The sequence below is a fragment of the Podarcis muralis genome, chromosome 8, assembly GCF_964188315.1.
Source record: "Podarcis muralis chromosome 8, rPodMur119.hap1.1, whole genome shotgun sequence".
In the NCBI taxonomy this organism is placed as follows: Eukaryota; Metazoa; Chordata; class Lepidosauria; order Squamata; family Lacertidae; genus Podarcis; species Podarcis muralis.
In genome coordinates this window covers 38700404-38720291 of record NC_135662.1, presented here as the reverse complement: position 1 = coordinate 38720291, position 19888 = coordinate 38700404, and the positions used below count along the sequence as shown (strand labels likewise).

The window sequence follows — 19888 nt, the reverse complement described above, 5'->3', positions numbered from 1 at the left end:
TCTACTAATCCGGCTGAAGTAAGTGGAAGTGCAATCCTACACATGACATCTCCTCAAAAGTAAGTCCCCATGAGTTATTTGACACTTACTTCCAGGTAAGCTGGTATAGGATTGCAGCCTTACTTGCTTGTATCAAATGTGTGGGAGACCTGGCATCATAAAAAAAGGAAACATTTTGTGATTTGCTGTGGGTAACAAGGATTGGAGAGTCACTGCACTGGGATGAAGGGTGAAGAAGTAAAGAGCTGTTTGAAAGGCCATATTATTTACAGTTGGTTCTTTTTGCTGATTTCTAGGGAGTGTTCCACAACAGTGCCATAATTTTGCTCACTACTAGCTACTGCCAGTCTCTCTGCCTGAGGCCTGATGGGAGCTGCAGTGGAGCAGGAAATCAATCTGACGACTCTTACTGGAGAGTACATAAAATCAGCTCTGGGGTTTGCATGTTTGAAAGTGTAAAAAACCCAAGAATGTATCTGAGGATCAAGGATGGGCAGTGTAATGGAACGGTAAGGAGCTCTTTTTCATGCTTTCTCTGTGGATGTGAACATAACTTGCCACAAGAAGAAGCAATTTTAAGTGTGCTAACATAGAAGAATCTGGCTAAGACTTGGCAGTACTATGATTTTTGTTTCCTAGAAATATGGTAAAGATTATATGAGACAGGTGTCATAATATGAAAGAACCACTGAGTAGGGTGGGATTCCTGGGCAGAACGAGGCAGGGGCGGAGCAAGGTGGGGGCGGTGGGGGCCTATTGCCCTGGGTGTCATCTCAGAAGGGGGTGACATTCAGTGTGTTGCCTGCCCGTGACTCCGCCTACCCCGATTCGTCTGGGGAAGGGTGGGAGCTGCGGCATTCCCCCTTTCCGCCTTTGTTTTTACAGCCCCGTGTTCCTGGTCTGGTGGAGGAGGCATATACAAGGCATGTAGGGAGAGGATGCGAAGGAGGCAGGCAAGCAAAAAACAAACAAACAAAAAAACAAACTCAACAACTTATGCCAGGGGGCAGCAAACTTTTTTGGCCAGTCCACTGTCCCTCAGACCTTGTGGGGGGCCGGACTATATTTTTTTTTGGGGGGGGTAATGATGCAAGAGCACCACGAGCCCCGGTGGCTGCTTACCTGTGTCTTGCAAGCGGCAGGGGCTGGCAGCAGCACCAGTGGCAGAGGGACAATGAGCGGTGTGCGAAAGGGCTCCAGAGAGGGGCTGCTTTAAATGGCGACCACTCGAGCGCTGCTGCTGCTGGCACCAACAAAGCCCAGCCCCCTTCCTCCTCTAGACAGGGCGGGGAGAAGCCAGGAGGAGGGAGGGAGGAGGCGCCGGCGCCGCTGCTGTGTGAGGGAGAGGGGGAAAACGCATGTGCTGGCGATCTACACAATGATTCCCAGACCGTCCGCGGGCCGGATCCAGAAGGCAATTGGGCCTGATCCAGCCCTCGGACCTTAGTTTGCCTACCCATGACTTAGACAAACCATGGAATCCCAAAAAAGCTCACCAAAAAGATTTCAATGTGGGGGTGTGTGACAAGAAATTTTCCGCATCAGGTACCACCTGACCTTGCTATGCCTCTGGAACCAGGAAGCTGGTTAAGAGCAAGTCCCATTGCTTCTCACTGGAAGACAGGAAGGCCACAGGCTGAGAGAGCTCTGTGAAACCCCATATCGGGGTCAGCAACCTTTTTCAGCCGTGGGCCGCTCCACCATCCCTCAGACCATGTGGTGGGCCAGACTATATTTTGAAAAATAAATAAATGAACGAATTCCTATGCCCCACAAATAACCCAGAGGTGCATTTTTTTTAACAAAAACACACATTCTACTCATGTAAAAACACCAGGCAGGCCCCACAAATAACCCAGAGATGCATTTTTTAAAAAGGACACATTTTACTCATGTAAAAACACGCTGATTCCCGGACCATCTGCGGGCTGGATTGAGAAGGTGATTGGGCCACATCCAGCCCACGGGCCTTAGGTTGCCTACCCCTGCCCCATATGAACCAACCCAGGCTCTGCAATCATCGGCGGTCCTTTTTCATGTGCCTCCATCTGAGGTGTGGCAACACGAGAGCAGGCCTTTTCTGTGGTGGCTCCCTGCTTGCAGTATGCTCTCTCCAGGGAGGCTTGCCTGGCACCTTCATTGCATATATTCAGGTGCCGGGCCAAAACATTCCTCTTCTCCCAGGCCTTTGGCTAATTAAATAATATATGGCCTTTTGAACTGTTACTATGTTATGTATTTTTGTGTTTTAATATTGTAAACTGCCCTGTGATCCCCAGATGAAGGGCAGTGTAGAAATGTAATAAATAATAATAAAAACAGGAAATCTTAAAACTTTTTTGTAGAAGACAAGGCCTGTTTTATTTTGTAAGGGGTTATACAACAACCTTTGTAACAACCATGGTTATGTAAAATGTTTCAAATAGTCATGCTAATAGTTCCTGTACATAGAGTGTGCCTACCTTATGAGTCTCTCTCTTCCCCATGGATCAAATTGATTAACTGAGGGTTTCTTGATAATAATAATGTTAAATCTGGTTTTAAGGTCAGTGCAAATTGCTGATTAAAACTGGATGGCTGCCTATAATATGCCTGAAGTATTGCATCTAATAAGTATCAGTAGATCTTTAGTAATGTGAATGTCAATGAATATACTGAAATGACCATTATAATGTTGTGTCAAACAGTACTATTAATAAGATGGCTGAGCTCTCAGGCTCTTAATAATGGCTTCTTCAGAATAGAGATATACTATTAGAGGGATAAATAGTAATATTACTTTAAGTATTATCCTGGGAAGCTAGTAGGAGGCCTGTTATTTTGGAAGCTGTGTCAGATTCTACAGGAAATGTTATGTTTAGAAATCCACTCCATGTTTTAAAGTCGTTCAGTATACCAAATTTGGAGCAATTCAATCTTTGGCTTTACTTAGAGTTTTGCTCTTTGTAGGTTGAACAGGGTCAAGCAACCATGACAGATTCTGGTAGGCTGCATTCTTTGTTTGGTTTGCCCAGATTTATTTAATTAATCAGATTTCTTCTCTCTTTAACATCTTTTCTGCATCTTTTGACCACTAAACTGTATATGAATGCTTTAGCTGAGATTCCTTCATTGCAGGGGGTTGGATTAGATGACCCTAGGGGTCCCTTCTAATTCTATGAACTCCCTTGCTTTAATGAGAAATTTACCAGAAAAATAATCTTTGTATTGATGTGTGGACACATTCAGCTGATTTCTTGTTATTATGCTGCTTTCTTACAGGGCATAGGAGATGTGGACTGTCATTTTAAAGTGGAAAAGAATTTAGAAAGTGGGTCTGTAAGCCTAGAATCTGCACGAAACAGAGGAATATATGTAGGTCTCCTGCCTAATGGTCAGACCAAACCAGTTGTTCATACTGGAGAAAGCAACATTTGGTTTTACCCGCAAGTTGTCAAATGTAAGTCACATTCTAAATGGTTGGTCTTTTACATTAAAAATATTGTTTGGAGTCTTTTTAGAAAGATAAAAACCTTGATTGAAACTAAAGATGAAAACTGTATTTGAGGCACTAATGCAGGGCCTGTTTATGACACATTTGCTCTATCGTACTGCAATAATCAAACATTAATACTATTTTAATTAATGCAACTCAGTGTTATTGTGTTGATCAGGCAGCCCAGGTCATTTGCAGGAGCAGCCCAGGTAAGAGACTGTGTCATTTCGTGTATCCCATTGCAGTTTCTCAGTATGCAGTCTACAAAATATACCCTCCTAGAACCAGGCTCAGTCAAGAATTGCATTTAGAGGGACACTTTTAGTTGAACGTAACTGTTCAGAGCCAAACCAGAGTCTGGTGATGCAGTCCTTCAGAATTCCACCAGAGGGCTGGAACCTCTCTCTGATTGGCTACCAAGACAGCTAACCAAATAGGAGGTGCGGAGCAGCACTTTGGGAGGAGCAGTTTCTGAGGGAGTTTTTAGACAGGGCTTTATTTGAGATGGGAGACAGGGATTGGGACAGGGTTTGTCTGAGGGAGTTTGGTTCAGAATTGAGTTTAACATCTGCTCTGAGGAGAATGTCTATAGCTAGAGGAAGGAGCCTCATAGCTTAGATAGTAAGACTGTAGTGAGTGTCTTGGGGGAGTATACAGACAGGAGTTAACTAGAGGGCTGAGTCTGAGCCAGAGGAGATAGCAGGTGTGCAGATACAGTCTACCTGGGTCTCATCTCAGTCAGGAGGGGAGAGATCTTCTAGAAAGAGAAGACTCCCAAACCAGTTAAAAAGAGTGTGGTGATCAGTGGCGTAGCGTGGGGGGTGCAGGGGGGGGGGGCCGGCCGCACCGGGCGCAACATCTGGGGGGTAGGGTGCGCAAATCCACGGGTTAGGGGGCGCAAATTACTTGCCTTGCCCCGGGTGCTGACAACCCACGCTACGCCACTGGTGGTGATCCCCAGGGTCTATTATACAATTTGAAAATACCTCAGCCAAACTAAGTTTTCACTCACACAAGAACCCAAAAAGATAACTGGTGGTAATTTAGAAATTAAATTAATTGGCATACCATACAATAGGTTCACTACAGGTTTAACTGAGGGCAGTCAGCGGTGGTAGATCTGTTACAGTTACCATTTAAGCATCATTAGGAGGCAATGCAGCACTGCAGCACTTTCTTAGGTGGACTAAGTAAGCAAGATTTAATGTGTGTGCGCACACATCTGTCTATCTATATGCACACACTTTTATCTTACAGTATTACTACCTGGCCAGAGCCCTTAGGGAAAGGATATATTTTTTATCATTCTGAAGAAATAATAAATGAATGCATGATCTTGCATCCAGACTTTGCTCCTGCAAAGTAACTTTGCTGATTTTCTTCTCCCCAACAACACCTGCTGCACAGTACTAGAGGGTTGGGAAGAAGTCACTCTGGGACTGCAGGGTGTGAGGGGAATAGGCAAACATCAGCTTCCCCCTTTTGCTGGATCAAAGGCTTTCCATGGATGGAAGCAGCCTTTCTATCTGTGAAAGGCAAAGTCTGGATTCATCCTGTGAAATGGTCTCATTTAGGATCATATTTAGGCCAAGCCATTAACCTCCTTGCATTTGTAACTATTCCTATCATGTTTTTTAGACTTCCTGGGGGTATTGAGTTGGGGAAAATTAATTCAGTTGCTCAGTTTGTATTTCTTGTCACAACTTGGCAGGTAGATGAGTGATGGAAAGCACCTATTAGAGACTGGTGTGAGGGGTTACAGTATATGAGAGCAGGTAGAGAAGCTGCCTTGTTCAGAGATGGGAGAGGGTTTGTTAGCTGGGCTGCAGAACCTGTCAGTGGCTGTGGGGCTGGACTCCCCTCCTTGACTGAAAAAACTGAGCTGGACCATGGAGTCACTCAGTGGTACAGCCAGGCCCGGCCCCAGGGGAACTGGAGTGGTTAGACCTCTTCTCCATCATGACCAGATTTGATTATTGCAATATTTGTAAGTTTAAATTTTTCAAAGGATTTTAAAAGTTGCAGCTTATTTCAAAGAAGATGTTGCCAATTTGAAATCTATAACTCTACATCTGATTCTTCTTTGCTGCTGCAGTATGTATAGGAGCAGAGCTTGGTGAACTGTGCACACATTTAATTTTGGCTGAAGAAGGCTTATGGCAGTGTTTTCTTTTTAAAGAGAAGGAAACAGAATTATGTGGTAGTGGAATATACCTCAGGGACAAGCCACTTGAAGCATACATAGCTGATAACACATGACTTGGATTTCCAAAGCAGTAATAGGAATTTATTACCATCTCATTTTGTGTAGGGAGGTATTAAGGAGTGAGCTTCTAGGAGACCAAACTCAAATATGTATATCTTCCACAATGCATAAAGATAAAACATGCATTAATAATATGATATATTGAAAAACTGCAAGACCTATTGCCTTCTTGATTTTTTGGGACATTACTAGAGAAATAAAATATGATGACCTTTAATCTTCCTTTTAATTAAATTTCAGTTGGCAGAGAGAAGCCTATGGGAACATCTGCAACGCCTGCTCAGCAGAAAGAAGTGATCAGAGAATCCAAACACCAACAAGCAGGAACTCAAAATTTAGTGTCCTACAGATGTCCAGATTCTCCTCCCTCAAGTAAGCGACCATGTAAAACAATAGCCTTATAGTGCAGCATTAATGTTGTCTTGCTTCAGTTTGGCACCTAATTGATGAGACTTGATTTTTCTTACCACTTAAGCTCTACAATGAGTTGCAGATGGTGACCTTATGCTGTCATAGAGCTTATGTCATCTGAAATCCCTCCAAGTTATGGCTAGAGATGGCCAATTTTTTTTTGCTTTCTTTCACTTTCTCATTTTCCCAATCTTAAGTTCACTTATCCATGTTTCCACATCAGCTTACAATTTTTTAAAATAAAAGTTCTTATGAAAATTCATCACAACTTTTGTGCAGGTTTCTCCTACTACACACATTTTTAAATGTTTGTTCCCCTATTTTTAAATGTTTGTTCTGCAAAGCAATTTTCCCTAATACAATGTATTTTTCTTTTTTGTAAACAAATATATGCATTTATATGCACATCCAACCCTAGTAGATGCATTTTTGTACACTTAACTGAAAAACTGCATTGCAAAATCTGGATAAGTGTGAATTTCCATAGACAGTTGTGTTTCAGTTCATGTAGTCTTTTGGAAAGTGCAAACTAAGTAAGATTGTCTTCAAATGTTGACTGAACTGAATTTTTCCACCATTCCTAGTTATGAACTGTCTGTCATATGGTGCTAGGCATTTGAAGCTAAGCTACTAGGAGATTGAGCAGAGCTTTGTTTTAGGTAATTAATTCAGTCCACAATTCTTTGTTGTGTATTAAACATTCTTTGTACTCTTCTTGCAAGCAGGAAATTGTTATAGCTGTTTTTTTATCTTGAATCAGGATTGGGTATGTCTCTTGCATACAAAGTACATTCTCTACCTCTGTTGTTGCTATTCTCCTAGCATGTGTTCATCCAAACTGATTGCGGGAGGAGAGAAAAAAATGGGGGGAAATGTTCTTATGATTGAACCCTGAGTAAAGCACAAGGTCTTTTCAAAATCTAGGGTAGCACGATTGTTCTCTTTGTGTGGATTGTGCTGGCTTCTAAGTTATGCCTTTAGCCTTTAAGTTAACACAATCCTGATTTGTTACTGTAGAATTCACTCTAAGTGTCAATACCTTTACTCAAACCAATGTTTATAATGTTAGGAGTTACATTTGAGCTACCCTTCTTCAAATGCAAGTGCTTAAGGCAAAAATTAAAAAAAAGAGATAAGTCTGATATAGAACCTGCATACAGCTGGACTGTGTGAACCTGATAAAGTTTAATGTTCTTTCAAACAAAGGAGCATAAATTATATTATAAAGCATCTAGCCCCAAGAAACAAGGCAATGAAAAAATCAGCAAGAACTAGCTCACAATTTCAGCTAGGAAATATAAAGCAACTAGATTGCAAGGTTTCTATGGGAATAAGTTTCTGTTTATTTATTTTGATCTAGATCCATTATAACCAGAGACAAAAGGAAAAAAGATTTTATGAAGCAGCTTGAGTTACCCATCTATTTAGCCTTTAGAATTTTTTTTTTTGTCATGGTGGATTTGCATCTTGATCCCCTGAAGTGTGACTAATCCAGGGTAACAATCAAATCCAGTTTTCAGAGTAGAACATTTTTAGCCTGTAGGAAACAAATGTCATTGGTTTACATGTCTCCAAAGAACTATTTATAACACAGAACTTGCAGAGCGTTATTTGCGTATGGATTTTCTAAGGAAAGTTCATCATCATGGCAGGACCCAGGCATTATCTACAGTTTGGTCACATAACATTACCCATTGCCTCAATACTTCAAATAGCATAATCTTATTTTCCTTCCTCTTTCTCCAGCCTCTTCAGGTTTCTGGTCTAAATACACACATTCTCAATCAGATTCAAGCTAGTATGGCTGACTCATCACTAACGGTGTAGGCCAGCTATCACCAACCTAGTACCCTCCAGGTTTTTTGACTGCAACTCCCATCAGCCCCAATCAGCTGGTGGGAATGTGGTCCAAAACATCTGAGAAACAGCAGGTTGCCAAAAGCCTTAGAGAATCATAGAACTGTAAAGTTGGAAGGGACTCCAAGGGTCATCTTGCCCTACTACCTGCAATGCAGGGATCTCAACAAATCCACCTCTCATTGGAAATGGGAGGACCACCTGGAGGAGAATTCAGTTGAGTGATGGCCCACTCCATTTCCCAGTGGCAGGGATGGCAGGAGGAGGCAGCAGAACACAGCTCTTTTCCATTCATATAAGGCTGAGAAAATCAGAGCCAACATCCATCTCTAGGCATCCTTCCCATTTCTTGATGATAGTTTCTCTACAATTGTCATAGGGAAGTCTGGGGTGATCTTAAATGGGAGTTCAGAGGATGTCAGGACAATGCCCAGTTAACTGGGTCCTATATTTTAATTGAGCTCCATAATTTTAAATGATTGCATTTGATTAATCAGTTAATGTTGCAGCCCTTTGCTTAATAGTTTTCTCTTCTGCTGCTTCTGCTTTTGTTTTGTAAAAAACAGATTGGAAGTTCTAATAATAGTGATGAGGTTATTTATGTGTTTCAAACTGAGCAATGTATTAATTTTTGTTCCGGGACTCAAAATGTATACTTGAAAGATTGCTTCTTCTTCTTTTTTAGCAGTCAGTTTTGAGCACAGAACTAGGGCTTCCACACCATAAATGTTAAATGGTACTTATACTTTCCCACCTTTTTGTGGAAGTAGGAAAGTGTTTGTTCCAACAGTGGATATGCTATCACACATGAGGTGGAATCACACTTTGAGAGCTTCTGCTATCCATTCCCCGCAACCACTTTGCAATAGCACATTTCACAAGATTGCTGTCAGCTTCATTTGCTACTCCTGACACCAACGGATTCTGAATCATAAACTTCACACACACCCTCATTCTTCGAGAAATAAATGATTCAAATAATCCATAATTAGCTTGCACAGGTTTTAAAACAAAGAGCTGCTATTTCAGTTTTACTGTCTTTCTCCCATGTTCAGTTTTCTGTAACCCATGTTTCAGATTTCAGGTTTCTCAATGCTCATCAGTCAGGTGACTGCACACTTGACTCGAGCTCAACTGCTTCTTATCTTATGCCGTTGGGTACTTTTAGGTGTCCGTTCACTATGTTTACAGCAGGCTCCTTTTATGCTATGTTCTTATTTTATGAGATCATGACTAATCTGTTGAATCAGGCCAAGGGCCCATCCATTCCAGCATCCGGTTCTCACAGTGGCCAACCAGATGGGAAGCTTGCAAGCTGGACATGGGCACAGGAAACTTTCTCTACCTGTGCCCCTCAGCAATTGATATTCAGAGGCTTACTGCCTGTGACAGTGGAGGTAGAATATAGGCATCCTGACTAGTTGATAGCCTTGTTCTCCATGGAGTTGTCTAATCCTCTTCTAAAGCCATCCATGTTAGAGTCTGTTACTGTCTTCTGTGGGAGCAAGTTCCACAGTTTAACTATGAGCTGGGTGAAGATTTTCTCTGTACTGAATCCAGAGATTATTATTATTTATTGAATTTATATACCGGCCTATACTCGGAGGTCTCAGGGCGGATCACAGGATATAAAACTACAAAATAAATAAAATGAAAACAACAACCCAATAACCACCCCAACCCCAACCCCATTTTAAAAGGGCATAGAATGTCAATTAAATCAACCAAAGTCCTGATTAAGAAGGAACGTTTTTGCCAGTGTTTGGTTGCATTCATTCAGATCTTTCCTCCACCTGCATTCAAGCCATCTCCCAGCTTGTTTTCTCGCCCTAAGCTCTGGAGTACACCAGGGGGCCAAATGGACTCCACAAAGTGGGAGAGGACACTCAGGGGCCACTGTATCAATAGCCTGAGCCATTTGGGTGCTCCAGAGTTCGGTCAGGGCTTTGACAGGGGCGCCAGTCATATGAGCCGGAAAACCCCCAGAGCTGTTTGGAGTCCCACTGGATCCATCAGCCTCTGGGTGGACTTTCCTAATAGCCCCACCACCACCTCTAAGAAGGGGAAAAGGTCTGACAGCCTAGATCTCGACAGGAAGTGATCTGACCATGACAAGGGACTGATGTCAATGCCCCCCACCTTCAAATCACCCTATTCCTGAACATTTGAGAAAACAAGGTTCAGAATGTGGCCAGACATGTGCGTGGGGCCGGTGACATCCCCATGGTTGTCATGGCGGTCATGAAGTCCTGAGATGCCTCAGAGCCAGCTGCCTCAGCATGGATGTTGAAGTCTCCCAGAACCAGCAGTCTAGGAGTCCACGACACAGTCTCCGAGACCAGCTCTGTCATCTCAGACAGACACTTTAGTATGATAGTTTTCCATGGCAACTATCACTATGTTGGGCACCACTGTTATTTTTGGGAGATTGAGTTATTTGCTCCATGCTGCAGACCCTTGAAAAAAGGGGCGGGGATGTTGAAAAAAATAAATCAGTGTCTAACTGGCAACCTGCTGCACATAAACATTTAATCACATGTGGCAGTTGCAACATGGAGTACTTTACTACAGACTCAAAAAGGTGCCTACACTGTCCTGCACTTGCAAGGACTGCACTTGCTGTCCTTTCCCAAGCTTTCCATGATAGTTACATCAGTTATCCAGAGCACTGTGATTTGCACATATTGTGGTTGTTTTCAGTTCTCTGTCATTGTGTTTTGGGAAAAGGCCTTCAGACTCATGTTTATCCTATTATAACTACTATTGACATTCTGTACTTCACAGAGGATATGAGAAATATCCAAGATGGCGAGTCGCCTTTTCCTTCAGCTGATAAATGGAAAGTGTCAGTGCTGACAGGAAATGCAGGAACCCGAGCAAATGTCACTCTCTGGATATATGGAGACAAAGGGGTTGCTGGACCAATAGCTCTTGGCAAGGACAACAGAGAACAGCTGTTTCTACCCAGGATGGAAGATGCATTCCAGGTAGCTAATATTATTTTGTGACATATTTCCTACCCACACAAGATCATTCTTTCCAGTGTTAGGGAGAAGAACTTCCTCCTATATTTACTGCCTCAAATAAATTTATCTAATGTCTTTGGATTCATCATTAAATCAGCTGAATGTATATAGGAAATGGCAGCTGGAATTCTCTTTCCTGCCATATCTCTGAGAGCAGGGGAAACTGCAGAAGCAAATTGTTTTCATTAAGACAATTAGTTATAGGCAATCGGTTGAAAACTTGTCTTTAAAACAATATGCCTCTGTCGAAATCATAGGTAATGAAAGGAAAGTAAACATCTTGTCTAAGGAAAGGCATATATCGCTTCTGCAACATTTTTTGGTACTGAAATGTCATCTTGTGAACAGTGATGTAAAAGAGGTAATTCATAGCTGGGTCTGTGAAGAGTGATAAAAGGGTTGTTTTCCAGAAAGAAATAAGAAGAGAATGGAAAGGGCTTCATTATAAGAAGTTACAAGGTACTTGTAGGCAGATTATGCTAGCTTGAAATTTTAGGACCCATTTTACTAAAATATTTCAGTAACTGGAACTGGACCATACTGCTTTCATGTTAGAACTGTCTGGGAACTACTGGAACTGTCCTTGGAAGGACAGGATAAACAGAACCCTTTCTAATCACAGCAGGAATGACTATCCCTTTCTGAAGGTTAGAAAGAATTTTTCATGTAGCTCATAGAGTGCACTGAACTACTCAAAATCACTTTCTGTGCCTTTGCCAAGGAATAGCCACCCCCTCTGATTATAGCATCTTTACTATGCTGTACTGATGGAGAAAGGATGCTGATGTTTCACTTAGGCTTTCTGTTGGTGGATTTCAACACTATCAAATCTTGAATACTCGGTCCTTTCTAGCTGGCTTTTACCACCTGGATGTTAGGGTCACATTGCATGTTATGCCTGCCACAGAATTATAACCCCTGGTGGACACTCTCCTCTCCCCACCCACCCCCCTTAATGCTTAGGGATATTTTACCCATTGTGGCTTGCCATGCCACTGTTAGGACTCAGGGACGCAGAAACTAACAAGGTGATGTTGCAACATCACAGGGTGTAGTGTTCCTCACATTACACACGACGGTTGAGAATTCTGTTTTCAATAGCATTCCTGTGGGACAAGTAATGTAGGGGAGAGTGTAGGGATTTGGCCTTTGCTGAGCTGGCCTCACCTATCTCTGGCTGCGGTAGTTTGGCTCTCTTCTCCTCTCCTCACTCCAAGGGACCTTCATAAACAGCCTGCTTGAACATCCAGAGAGGTAAAGATTGTGGTGATTTGAACTACGTTTTTGTGGCTTGGCTGCCAGGCATAAAGGTCAGACTTGCTGCCAAAATTGTTCAAACTGTTCTGGAATGTGAATTGACTGCTGCTGTTGTGCCACCTTCAAATGTTGATCTGAAAAATCTGGTAGTGATCCTGAAATCCAGCAAGCTGTTGACAGTTCCACTTACTACATCTGCCCACATGAAGAAACATTACGTAGCTTCTTGACATCTGCGTTACAAGCCAAATCAATTGTAGTCTCATGAGCCACAGAGCAAATTATATTTTCTCTCTCACTCAAAACAGGAATGATTATTTTTTGAAGCCTTTAAAATTCAAACCCAGGAAACAGTGTATTCAGAAGCAAAACACAATTGCAGAAAACATAATTTTTTAAACGAAAGAAAGAAAGAGAAAGAAAGAATAATAGGAAAATTAATTTATGCATAGTAAGAACATGCCAGAATTCATACTGACAACCAGATTTGTCATGGATATCTGCTACTCAAAATTAGAAACATAGATCTACAAAATGAATTTTCTTCAGCAGGATTTACATGCAGCTAGTAAAGATACAGTCATCCCTATAAGTTGGCATGAAGAAGGGAAGGCTAAAAGCCTTCACCACATTTGTTGCAAATGAACCCAATGCTTTTAAACAATACCAAGTCAATAGCCCAGCTATTCTATTCCACAGACTGAAAAGAATTTCACCTAAACACCTAAACTTGTATTGGAGGGACTTTTAAAATCTGATTGTGTAGAATGGATGGGATGTTTATAGTTGTTCTTGTTACATACTTTTTATATGCTTTGTGTAGCATAAATAGCCTCAGTGAAAGTTCTGGAGATTTTTGCTTTTGAAACCTGTGTTTAAAAATCTCTGAGATTTCCTCTCCCTCACCTAGTGAATTATTCATAACCAATATAGGTAATAGCATGTCTGCAGCACTACCTTTCCTCAGAATACATGGATTCCCTGAGATACGAGTATATTGACCTGCCGCAAATCAGATGCTACCTAGTATTGTTGTGTTCTGAGGATATTGATCTTACTGTGTGTGTGTGTGTGTGTGTGCGCCCTGGGCATTCAAGCTCTTCGTGCTGACCTGATTTTGCTTTATGCCTGATATAACCAATGCCTCTATAAAGGATTGCCATTAAAGAGACAAAGATGATCTGATAGGGAATGTGACCAGGATTTGACTGGCTCTTCAATTACACCATTATCTAGTACCTGTGATTCCTATGAATATTGCAAGCCACAAAAACCACATTTATTTTTAATTATAGAATTTGCTGTTCACCACTTTCTTTATTCTGATTTGCTATCATGCATGTCAAGCTAGAGGGATTAGAAATTTGAAGTAGGATTTGAAAGTTATTGGCATTATCACAATAATAGATAAGAATGGGGGTAGGGGAGTTATCTGCAGCAGCTGCTCCCCCAACCAGCTCTTTAGTTGACATCCCAGATCTTCTCACTTGCTAAATAGCTGTCAGGCTGCAAACACATTTTTTGTCTCAGTAACTAGGAAGCAGGCACAGGGTATGAGTCTTAGTTCCTTAACGTTGTAAGCAATTAGACGTGGTTGTATTTCATCATGGGAAGGATGGAGTTAGCTGTGACCTAGATAGGAACTGCAATTGAGTGGGAGAAATTAGGAAGGCTTAAGACCCAAGGGAAGCAGTCATACAAGGCAGACCTGGAAAGGAAGGGTCTGAGAAACAATAGACAATGTAACAGAGAGAGTGAGAGATGAATCACTGGGAAAGAAGAATAACCATGGATGAACTGAGTCTCTGGCTTTTCATAGGGAGCATTGGATGCCAAGAAGTGTGCTGCACCAGCATAATGGCAGAATTTACCCTGCAAGTAAACAGCACAAACAATCTAGCAAGAACTGCTGTTCTGCAATATCAATTTATTTCAGTAGGTCTTGAACAAAAGGAGCCCAATTAAAGTTCCAGGAGGTTTGTAGCAGCAGGACTTGCTTGGACACAAAACTCTGGAGGTGGTATCCATACTCAGAGTGGACCCATGCTTAGATTAGTTCATGGGCAATGTGAATCTGAGCTTTGCAATTGCATGAGCAATCCTTATGATGCCATGCTCCTTCCACCCCTCTGCTTCAGGTACTCCCTTTTGATCAATTATTTCCACATATGCAGAAATGGAAACAGGTGTGCATGATCTTGGTTTGATTACATAATTTAAACTTATTTAAATTTAATCTTATTCGGGGTCTTATTTGGCACTTTGGAGTTTGGGGCCTTGCAAACTAATGTAGTCATGGGTGGGGAGAAGATGTGCATCTCAGCATGAGACTCTTATTCTCAGATTGTGGGCTTGAGCCCCACATTGGGCAAAATATTCCTGCATTGCAGGGGGTTGGGCATGATGACATTCATGGTCCCTTCCAGCGTCTACAATTCTATGATTCTATCTCCTTTTCCCCTCTCCAGACCATGTGCTTAATCAGAGTTCTAAACTCTAATTAAGCATGTAATCAGGAAGGAGAAGTGGGATTACATCTTCTCCCCCCAACACAAGTCCTTGTTTAGTTGGTTGGGAGGAGGAAAGAAGAAGATGCACACAGGCTCCTTGTGAAATTCCTTACCAGCAGACATCACCCCCTTTGACAGGTGGCTCTGATCCTATCTGCAGTGAACCAGGGTTGGTTGCCACAACCTAATCCAATTGATTCCTGGATCAATCTGAATCAACTTGGTTTGGTTTAGAATCAGATTCAGCCACATCGGGTGCACAAACCTAGTTTAAACCATAGTTTGCTGGTTCAAATGTGATACTAAACTGTGGTTTTCGCAAAAGCAGAAGTAACTGGGTAAAACTAGAATTTGCGAGGGGAGGGAGAAGGCTGCATGTGCAAGGTCCATTCATGTGATACCAAACCATAGCTTGGCAGCACATGTGAGCCAGCACACTGTCTTGGTAGGTTAGCATTCTATACAATGGAGAAAAGTACTATAATAAATGAGCAGAAAGGATAAGTGGACAGTGTTACTGAGGGGTTTTTAAAATGGGAACTAAGAGGAAAGCTACTCTAATAAGTTATTTGAGGTAGAAAGTGATGGTTGAGCAGGAAAAGAAAGAAAACATATCAGAGGAACCTGCCACCAGTTTTTATTCAGAAGAGCAATCATTTGATAAATAATTTGACAGAAGATCTGTTTTTTAAGTGTTGAAAACCTCTTCTTGTAGTGCAGTGCATACATGAAGTGGTTTATTTTCAGGTTTAATAATGGTAGTAGTTTAGCTTCAAAAACACCTGAGATAAATGGAATAGAGCTGGACTAGAAAAAGCTTTTCCGTTCACGTGCAGTATGTCCATAACTAAAATGTTATGGTTTCGTCACCAATATTTTCCTCCTGTATGTATCTTTGCTTAATCTATCTGCTTCACCAAAGTGTTGGACTTTATCTCCCAACAAACTTACAGGTTTCCTAAAAATCATGCTACCAGCTTGCTTTAGGGTTAGTTGATATATTTTTTAGAAATTCTTCTGCCATCTTTCTTCATGTATTTCTGACTTGTATATATATTTGTTTTTTTATCAGGATTTTTTTTTGAAAACAGCCTGTCTTTTTGCTTTTTAAATGCTTTTGTTTGCTTTGCCAAAAGTGCCATAAGATCTGGTATCTCTGAGAGAGAAATATTCCTAGTGACTATATAAAGCATTCATTACAACTTCAAACTTGTACCATTTTTACCTCCTCTCCAAATGCAACCAGAGTATAAATAGGAGTAACCAAAAAGCAGTCACCCTCTGCTTGAGTTTCTGTAATAAGTGGAAAAAGTCTTGAGACAGGACCTTTCTTCTGGGCAGGGAGTCACAAAAGGGAGACGGTCAACTGCATATTGGAATATGATGAAGGAACTGGTGGCCCCCTGGAAATGTCTTCAGTCTTCATAACTGTCCTAGGTCCTTTTTCTTTATATTGATTGTTAATCTTCTTTGGTGCTGCATTTAAATAAGAGACTTCCCCCCCAACAATGTACTGCTTGTCAACAACAAATGGGAATTTTAATGATTAATCCCAGGTGTAACAAAACTTATCATCTTCATCTAATCTTTGACAATTATCTGTGTTTAATTACCAGCAATTAATATTGTTCAGATTCATCACAACCAGTTAATCTGAGTGTATCAGTAGACAATTGTATCAGTCAGTTAAGAAACAATTATATCATTATTATTTGAGGCTTTTTGTGAATAATCAATGTGCTTTGGGTCCTTAATAATTTGGTCATTGGTTTTCTTCATTTGATTGATTTTATTTGGCTACAGCATTTGTATGCTCCCCCATAAGATGAATTGCAATTTATACTTAAGAAAACAAATGCAAAAGAAAACATAAAAGCAACACCAGTGCAGCAGAAACAACACACATACATCTCAATTAAAACACAGATTAAAAAAAAAAAAGATTGATTAGAACTCACCCAAGAACTGGCCCTACTGATCATCTTCCAAGATCACAACGACCACTCATGTTATCCAGAGCTCATAACCCACCTACTCTCAGCAGCCAGAAGCCTCAGAGCCACACACTGGAGAAATCTGTCAGGAGTAAACATGGACCAATGGTATCAAATTGTACGGGAAACGGTCTTACTAGAAAAGCTAACCAATAAATTTTGTCTCAGTTTGTTTCAGTTCCATAATAAATTAATATATTGTCATAAATAGTCAGTTATCCCTAATTATTAGTAATTTGGTTGTTTTAAATTCATTGGTAATCCGCTACCTTGGTTCAATAAGAATCCATACTATCCCTTAGTTAAAAATGAATGGATCTCACCAAGTTATATCACTGTGGTCTAAATCACCATGTCTCTGCTTCTTCTGCCTTTTGATATTCAGAATTCAAACACCCAATCTTTCCTCTGATCTCTCTGTCTTGTTCAGCTCACAAGGCCAAGACAGGTAATATATCAAAGAGACACAAACAGTCTCCAACCTGACTCCTTCAAACAGCTTCTTCCGTGCAAAGCCAAAAGTGCAAGTGGCAGCATCACACTTTGGCACATGCCCAGCAGCTCATGCCAGGTGTCATGCCCTGTCAGAATGCCACAAGGAGCTGGAAATCAGGCTAGTGAAGAACTTGGGCTGCAAGTACACACCTCTCTCACCCGAGGAGTTAGGATGCATTACACTGAGTACTTGTTGAAACGACAAAAGCAGCAGGTATCCTCAACCCCCCAAATCCACACTTCTCACCCCACAGAAAATTAGGCTAAAATAATTGTTGCATTTTGTTTTGACGAGAGTTGTTTGCTGCTTTGGGGAGGAGGGCTTAGGTTTCTCTCTCTCTTTTGCAGCACTCCTCTTAATGTCGAATTTGCACCAAAGTTTGATGTTTATCAGTCAGTCTCTCTTCTTAGGGGCTCTTCTCACCTTCTTAGGGGTGAAGGACCCCATTTTGAGACACTGAGACATTGAACACTGGCATCCCATACTTTAACAGAAACTGTGATAGACTAACCATTCTGATTAACCATCCTAATCAGGTATTCACAACCATATATAGGATGTGATGGGAAAATAATGAAAAGCAGGTTGTTGTGTGCATGTATGTATGTATGTTCATATCAAATGGTACTTTGTACGTGTAATGGTGACTCCATGCTGCCAGCCATGTACAGAATTGCTTTTTTTCTGTCATGCCATAGTTGATATATTGTATCTGTCTTGTCACAATTCAGGTTGAAATAAAGCATATTGGAAACATCTACAAAATCAGAATAGGGCATGATGGGACAAGTAAACAGCCAGAATGGATGTTGGAAAAGGTAAGATTTCTGGTCTCTTTTCTGGGTGCTTCTATAGTCGGTTAATGATTCATTTTATTGACTCCCCCCCCCCCAATGTTAGACTAGCCATTCTAAAAACAGCAGTGCTTATATAACATTTCTATCTAAGAATAAAAGCACAGCTTTTCACTATGCAGTATTAGGTACAATGCAAAGGGAGCTTGGATATACTCTGAATCTCAGGTTGAACCCACTAACTAAAAGCCCAATCAATTTTTCTCCTTACATGCAATTACACAACAAAAAGTGCTTTAAAAAAGGAAAACACTTTCCAGTTGTGACTGTGCTCTTAAGGCTCAGGACTCATTCCATTAATAAAATACAGTATACTATATAAACATTTGTCAGTTATTTTTAAAAGCACAAGTTACTTATTGAATTCACTGTTGATTGTTGAGGGATGCAGGTGATTTATTGGTACTAGTTTTGTTTTTATAAATAAGCACAACCTCAGAGCTCTACATAATGTCTTCTTATTTGAGGCACCCAAGAAACTGATATGTTTTCATTCATAACATGCACTTCTACCGCCTAAGTGTATGTGATCTATAAATGCTGATTCATGTGATTGATTTAAAACTTTCAAAGCATTAATGGCCCCACTCCACCAAGCACTGCTGTAATATAATCAGTATTCATTTCAGTGGTGCTTATTCCATGCTTATATACTGTAGTTGCCAAAGATGTGAGTTGAGACGTTCTTGGTTCAAATCTCATCTTAGCCATAAAATCACTAAATCCTACTCTTCTGTACTCAGAAGTCCCACTGAGTTCAATAGCTCTTGCTCCCTGGTAAGTGTGCACAGGATTGCTGCCTAAGTAGCATTAAGCAAAGTGACTATCTCTGACAGCCTCCTTTATGCAATATGGAAATTAATAATATTGGCTTCCCTTGCAAAATTGTTGCAAAGATTACAACATGATAATGTATTTGATTGTGAAGTGCTTTGAGCACTCAAAGTGAGCCCTCTAAATACTCAAGAACGACAGCCGTAATCATTGTTTGTGTTTTCTCTTCATCAGTTCTTAACTACGCCCCTTCTCTGATCAGTTCACTTCCATGCAAAATCTTTGCACGGTTGCTCTGTATGGCTCTGGTTATGGTGTCCATGACTTGAGTAAAGGCCTTTACCTATGAATTGCTCTTATCTATCACTCTCTGGATCAGGAAGCATGGATGCAAACTGGGTGTGCATCTAAATGCATGCTGTAATGGAGAATGTGCTTCTCTGCATCACATGAGTGTCTGAACGTGCACCCTGTTGAAATGGATGTGATGCTGATAGATGAGTTCTGCATTTCAATATGCATCGAACTTGCAGGCCTTCTGGTTCTAATCCAGTATATGATTTGTGTGCAAAAGTCTGTTTCAGTGCACAAACCTCCCTCTTTAGTTTAGGGCAATTGTGCTGGGAGCGACATCCTGTTTTGACTCACAAGCATGGCATAGCGCTGAAGGTCATAAAATTGCCCCAGTGCCACAACCCTGTCTATATGGTTTTAAAAAATAAAACAAAACACTTATTTTCTCATGTTTTGCTCACAGCACCTGGTATTATATTGGAATATTTTTTCATGGTACAATGTAGTACACTTTCGGAACTCAATACATATCTGTGTCTTGCCTGGGTAGCTGGCTCCTGTAGCGGCATGCCCACGTTTTATTCTGACATTTTAGCTTATAAGCTGAAATCTTAAAACTTGAATCATGTAGTAACAATAGCTTCCAACATCAGCTCAAGGACCTTAACTTCAGA

The 19888-nt window shown here is 41.0% G+C and overlaps 1 protein-coding gene across 1 annotated transcript in view; it reads left to right on the top strand.

The window, feature by feature from the left end:
• The window catches only part of RP1 (RP1 axonemal microtubule associated), a 170650-nt gene that overhangs the window by 43826 nt on the left and 106936 nt on the right, over positions 1-19888 (top strand). Inside the window, exons 15-19 of the mRNA XM_028736952.2 lie at positions 297-509; positions 3262-3439; positions 5982-6113; positions 10794-10996; positions 18024-18110. Coding sequence (XP_028592785.2) covers positions 297-509; positions 3262-3439; positions 5982-6113; positions 10794-10996; positions 18024-18110 — 813 coding nt within the window. The remainder of the gene's footprint in view (positions 1-296; positions 510-3261; positions 3440-5981; positions 6114-10793; positions 10997-18023; positions 18111-19888) is intronic.